At 34.7% G+C, this 6,633-nt stretch overlaps 1 protein-coding gene across 1 annotated transcript; it reads right to left on the bottom strand.

Annotated features, from left to right (window-relative positions):
- Window positions 1-2,025: 2,025 nt before the first annotated feature.
- LOC132130141 (homeobox protein MSH-D-like) lies at window positions 2,026-5,152 on the bottom strand. Its single transcript, XM_059541808.1, has 2 exons — window positions 4,753-5,152; window positions 2,026-3,983 (listed from the first exon to the last, which is right to left on the bottom strand). The coding sequence occupies exons 1-2, from the start codon at window positions 5,051-5,053 to the stop codon at window positions 3,562-3,564; spliced, it is 723 nt and encodes a 240-aa protein (XP_059397791.1). The 5' UTR covers window positions 5,054-5,152; the 3' UTR covers window positions 2,026-3,561.
- Window positions 5,153-6,633: the final 1,481 nt, after the last annotated feature.

The raw sequence follows: 6,633 nt of genomic DNA, 5'->3' as shown, positions 1-6,633 counted from the left end.
ATTTTTAAAAAATAATATATATTTCTGTTTGCACACAGCTTCCCTGTCAAACAAATATATTTATTGAAATATAGTATCTAAATATCAGGTCAGGAGTTCTGAAGCGCTCCCTCTCCCTCTCCCTCTCCCTCTCCCCCGATTGTTAAACCCGATTGTATTGCTTCCGCTAAAGAAAATAGTCCGCTCCGTCTCTACGGTTAGAATCCTGTGAGTCCATAGCAACGCTCTGTTTTTCATGGCAACGGTCTGTTATAGTCCTCACAGCGGTCTGTTGGTTATAACAGACCGCATTCTACATTGGAATTCAACCAAGCCATGTAATAAAATAAGTTAAAATAAGCATATATCACCACCAGGTGATATGCTTTAGTTATTTTGTTTATCCTATTTACCTGCATTTCCCTGTCAATTAGATGCAAATGTGCGCATTTTAACTAGTTGATGCCTAATTTGCATACAGGACGTCCCCAGTTATTGACTTACATCAAGAGTCTTTCCCCATGAAATTTAGAAATCTAAATTGGTGAATTTAGAAGAAATCTACAGATGCAAACAGATGGAGGATACACTCTAAAAAATGTAGTAAATCTGAGTAACTGCATCTGGTACATTAATAAATAAAACTGAGTAGAAATAAGTTAACATGAAACTTTAAAAATAACAATATTTATAAATTAACTATTTAAGTAATTTAACTTTTTTTATTTCCTCGAAACCTTTATAAAATAGTATTCCATACCACCACAAATACATACATGACACTGGCTTTTATTGAATTTTTCCTCAATTATTTTGGTAAGTTTAATTTTAAAGTGTTATGTATTCTGATAACACCAAAATAATGAAAACGATGTAGTGCCTTGTGCAAAAATAAACAAATTATTAGTAAAACACGCCCCTCTGTTTGATGCAGTTATTTAGGTTATTCTAAATATGAAGAGTTCAGATGAAAAATCCTCTAAGTGCCATCTGAAATTTCCTTCAATAATGATCATTTTTATCAAGCTTGTATGTTTATGTTCACTTATTTCACATTACTGGCAATGAAAATTACCTATTAATTGTCATTTAAGTTAAATTACTGAACTTAAATACGAGCTTGAAAAAAAAAAGCTCATAAGAAAATTTCAGATGGCACTTAGAGGCTTTTGCATCTGAACTCTTCATATATACTTGAAACTAGTAGCATAGAAAATGTTTTCAAAACATGCACATTGTGGAATGGTTTCCTTTGCTGCTCTATAAACCTAGTGAATACTAAGGAGACCATGGTTTCTGTGAACTGATTATTTTGTAGACATCTTTTGAAAATGAAACAATTGCGTGAGTTTGAGGAAGATAAAATTAATTAACTTTTTAAATTATTTTTTTAAAAAGGAAGTCAGAGTTGCATTAATATATATATATATATATATATATACTTTTTTGTTTAAAAAAAAAAAAAAAAAAAGAAACCTAATTATGAGAAGTGCCCTTTATTTCACTTGAGCCCCTGCCCCTCAAAATGTCTGTGCACGTCCCTGCTAGGAAATCATGACCTCAATAATCCCCATCTCTAATTGTATAGGAAATATTTTAAAGGAAGACCGTTCAAACTTCTTTTTATAATTGTCTACCAAAGTGCAATGATGCATATGTAAAACAAAAATAATAGTGAATTTGGGATTATTCTCAAGTCCATCCCCAATTTAATTTCAAGGGTATTAAAATAGGTAAAAAAATTGTTTGTTTGCATTTAAGTACACCTGTTAGAAAACCTGTCAAACACACTTGTAAAAAATAAATAAATAAATTACTTTCACAATGGCAAGTATGGTTTAGATACATTCGCTAATGTATCTAGGTTACAACTCTCCCTATTCAGCTCATATTTCTTTATATATCTCTTGAAATAGATATTCGTTAATATACTTAAATGATTAGAGAAAATCAAAAAAGTATACATAACCATTTTTGATATTTCAATGTTAAGTATATTTTTGAGCATCCAAAATGACCTCTCAGACCACAAACAAAACATGAGGATTAAATCTGGAAATTAATCTTTATGATTTTTCCAATGAAAACAGAATGCAGATGCCAGGCATTTAAGCATTGAAACTTGACAGCTTTGTGAATTTCGCTTCCAAGAGTTTCTTGACTTTTTTACACCACAGGAACAGGATCGGGCAAATCGCCCAGATTCACGGCACTCTCGTAAGTGGCTCAAAGTCGACATTATAAAACACATCCGCGAACACTTTAGTGGTTCTGTTTGATTAGCATGACTGGGTTCATGTTCTGATTAAAGGAAGCTCATGAGTAAAGTGCTGACCATAAACGATTTCCTCATTGCATCAAAGTCAGGCGGAAACAGTAAAATGGGCCCTCAAACGTTTATAGAGCCACAACCTAATGAACAAGCCATGACAAGGCAGTAAAAGAAGTAAAAACAAACTTATCGGTAACATTCTAGTATAACTATCAATAATAGAATTATTACGCCATATAATTTTTAAGTGATCATTATTTAAACAATTACATATATATCAAAGTAAAGCTATGTTTTCATATCTCAAACTGCTGATATGCATTATATATGAATTCATTTTGCAACAATGAATTGATAGTTCAGAAAGGAGCATTTCCTTCAACCAAATCAAATGTGACCTTGCTGTAAAGTGTTTAACCAGATTTTAAAAATTTAGAAATGCACTTGAAGGAAATTAATAAAGAAAAATATTTTAAAAATGTAAAATTTAATTTGCTTATGCAATAGATAATGAAGCTGGACATCCAAACTCCCACATACTTTCTCAAACATGAAATGGATATATTAATTTTATAATCAAATGCTATTGTGTTTGCTGGCCAATTGCTGTTTACCATACATGACAGATTTAATTGAATTATAATTATAGTATAAATATAAATATGTGGCACAAAAAATAAACTTCCACATTTTACTTATAAGTGACTTTTCAAAGACATCTTTGCATATACCATACTCACTGTCAGGTTTGTATGAAGTATACAAAATATTATTTAATTTTCTAAATGTGAAACTGATCTCAAAAGGGCAAATCCTATTTGGAAATTTCTTAGTGTGAACATGTATTTATCATATAAAATCATTCACCAAGCCATTTATAATTTGTTTCAAACAAACAATAAAATAGTGTCTATCAGTTATAGCTAGAGGTACGACAACCATCTTTAAAAATAAAGTAAAAATAATGTGTAATGAACTTGGGATAAAAATCAACATTAAATCTAGTGGAATTTAAACTCAATATTTTGTACACAAAATAATTAGTTTTACAATATATTACATAAAGATGTATGACACAAATATACACAAAAAGTTTGGCAACAGAATTATCCATCCAAAGGGTAAAATTTGAACTTTCAGTCAGTGAAAAATTAAGTAAAATGTCCCGCATTTCAATTCAGGTCAAGGCACATTATGAAACATTTAATTTTTGTTGCTGCTTTTTTTTTGGACTTGGACACCAAGATATTGTAAACATTGTTTTTCGTACATCCTTAGATCAGTACTAGTCCATACTGTAGCACTTCTTCTCAAGCAAGGTGATACATGCTGTACCCTAAAGGTGTTCCATAGAGTCCCACTGGAGCAACAGGAAATAACGGCCTGTGGTAGGGATATGACTGGCCATAGAGTGAGACGGCCGAATGAAGTTGGGTTCCAAGAGGAAGAGGCAGACTGAAACTGGGGTGGAGGGCAGGTTTGGCAGTCAGTTTGAACTTTTCCAGCTCAGCCTCTTGCAAACGCTTTGCCTTGGCCCGTCGGTTCTGGAACCAGATCTTCACCTGGGTCTCTGTGAGGGTGAGCGAACTGGAGAATTCTGCTCGCTCGGCAATGGACAGGTATTGTTTCTGTCTGAACTTTCGCTCCAAGGCCAGGAGCTGTGTGGTGGTGAATGGTGTACGGGGTTTGCGGTTGTTCTTGTGCTTGCGGAGAGGACAGGGACTTCCCTGGTCTGTGGCGGGGAAAAGGATTAAAACATTAGTTTAAACATTAGTGTAGCAAAATGTAATCATTAATTGCTATCTTTTAGATTGGTCAGAAGTTGATTTTAAAATCCATAAATGAAAGTAACTAACTTTATAAAATAATTGTTTTAATAATAGTGTTTTCATAGTTCAAATAAAACAAAGCACACATTTTATACAAGTATACATAAAGTATCCATGTGAAAGTGTTTTAATTTAATTATTTTTTTACTTTGATAATTGTATTTAGTATTGCTACATATATGAGAGTGGGGGATAAGTAAATATATATAGCTAAAGCTAAAATTAAAATGCTTTGTTATATTTAGTAAATATTTAGATAGCGTAATCCACATATTCTGCTTAACTAAATCCACATATTCTGCTTAACTAAAAAGTCGTTAAAAACATGAAAATCAGGAAAAGTGTTTATTTTTACTTTATACTGTTGTTATGTTCTGTATTAAATAAGAGTTCACCTAAATAAAATATGCAACTGCTTACGGTGTCATGTTTTTAGAGCAGTGGGCCCTCGTGTGTCTCTAGTTGCAAAATGATCAACAAATGTTAAATTCATAAATTAAGATGATGGCATTGCCAGTTTTTAGATCTCATAATTTTCAATAAAATGTGCTTTATTGCTCATTTTAGTAAAGACCATTTTTATGAACATTGCTCATTTTACGATTATAGACCTTGTCGTAATTTATATCATTTAAATCATAAGCAGTTAGTTCAGAAAATTGAATTGCTTACGAGTTTGAGAGTATCTAGAGTGAATAACCCATGGTGTACAGTCATCCGGCTCGGGCGACTCCGATTTGACGGGTGAGGTCTGCATAAAGTGCTTTTGAATTCCAGCCGAAGCACAAGAATCTCTGATCTCAGTCTTAGCAAACTGGATGGATACATCCTCGTGCCGTCTTTCAAAGTCCTTACTGGTTTTGTGGCTATATATAAGAGACTCCACGCTGAAAGGATGGCTTGACGCTTGGATTTTGCGCTGCTCCATGTCCCGATCTCCGTCTGATTCCCTTAGGCTCGCGGAGGCGGACATCCTCCTCTCGAGCAGCCTCTGGACGCCCGAACTTCAAAGTCACTCTGAAGTCTCATGCAAAAAGCATGAAGCCTTTGATGCTTCTAAGCACGCGGCCACAACAGAACTTTCAGCCAATCAGAGCGCTTCCAAATTAAGGCGCGCGCTCCGGTGCTCAGCAGCACATGGCAACTGTAGAACTTTTAGCCAATGACAACGCTGCTGAAATTAGGCAGAGCACTCTTTACTCGTGATTGGGCTACTGAGTTTGTAAGAAAGTGTCAATCATAATGACTGACAAAATGACAGCGACAGATTTAACGAAATATTCTGGAATTTTGGTAAGTAAAACTATGGATTAATATGAAAGGAAGATGATATGGAGTAGTCTAATGAATGAATATGAACTGCACATTTACAGTGACTTGGATATTGAAACACCCAAAATACTATTGAGTTTGTTGTTTGTAGCTCTGTTAGATCGCACTATTCCAACATAAATCCTCAGTGAGTTTTTTTTTTTTAATCCTCAGTGAGTTAATTCTGTTGGTTTGCAGGGTCATGACAGTTTTATTATTATTATTTATTATTATTATTTATTTATTTGCCTGAAGACACAGGCATTTAGTTTCATTCTGTTGATCTGCTTCTAGTGCTTTTTAAAGACCAGTGTCTTGAGTGAATGTCCGTTTATTTATGTTTAATTTACTCAAAATCAAAATTATGCACAAACCGAGATGCTACACTATTGATAAAGTATATTCTAAAGCCTAAATGGAGTAAAATGTGACAGAATAATCAAACAGCAGCCCAGGCAAATACAAGAGTGCAATGTATCATTACTATCAAAGGTCTAAATTGAAGTGTTATTATTTGCTTTGAAATGTTCTTTTGCAATTTGATGTCTGCTATTTCTTTTGCACGCCATCTAATCTCCTAGGGAAAAAGTTTTTTTTTTTTTTTTTTGGCAAGGGCAATAAACTGCTAACAAAAGCATTAGGGTGTTTACTCTTCAAACACAAGAGTAAGTTTCAAAGTGAAACAAAGTATCGCTTTAAGAGAGAAAGGAAATGTAATTATGGACACTGAGGTTGAGAAACTGCACAGTAATAAGGCATTTAATAGAGATAGATTATTTTTGATCTGTCCTAGATGGGGGAACTGTTTGTAACCATGACACTTAGGGTAGTCTGGCAATCACACTTAAAATAAACATCACTCTTCTTCTCTTGTAATGAATAGCTGGAGCAGCAATCAGCTGCTTGTTGGACTGGTCTTTATGTGTGTTTGTATGTGCACTAATGCTGCAGGGTGAGATTCTGCTAGCTTTTCGTTCCCAGGAGCCTCACCGCGTTTATTAAGAAGGGTGATTTCACAGACAATCTGAGGTTTGTGAAGGCGCCAGTGAGCGGGGAGATGAAAGGCGCCTCTCCTCGGGGGAGAAACTGTGGCAGTTTAGCGGCTCCACTCAGGAGGAGTCGCCTCCCTGTACACACATACACACACACGCAAACACACACGCATGCACACACTCAGCCGTCACGCCCCTGCCCTTAGGCACCTTGTCAAGCACAATCCAACTCTTTGCGTAGATGGACTGA

Source organism: Carassius carassius, chromosome 47 (assembly GCF_963082965.1).
Source record: "Carassius carassius chromosome 47, fCarCar2.1, whole genome shotgun sequence".
Classification (NCBI taxonomy): Eukaryota; Metazoa; Chordata; class Actinopteri; order Cypriniformes; family Cyprinidae; genus Carassius; species Carassius carassius.
Note: the sequence above shows the minus strand (reverse complement) of the source record. Positions and strands in the feature narration are given on the sequence as shown.

Excerpts from the sequence above, each read along its gene's own strand:
- LOC132130141 (XM_059541808.1), bottom strand. The coding sequence starts at position 5,053 with ATGTCCGCCTCCGCGAGCCTAAGGGAATCAGACGGAGATCGGGACATG. Across the intron at positions 3,984-4,752 it reads CTCTAGATACTCTCAAACTC|ACCAGGGAAGTCCCTGTCCT; the intron begins GTAAGCAATTCA and ends TCCCCGCCACAG.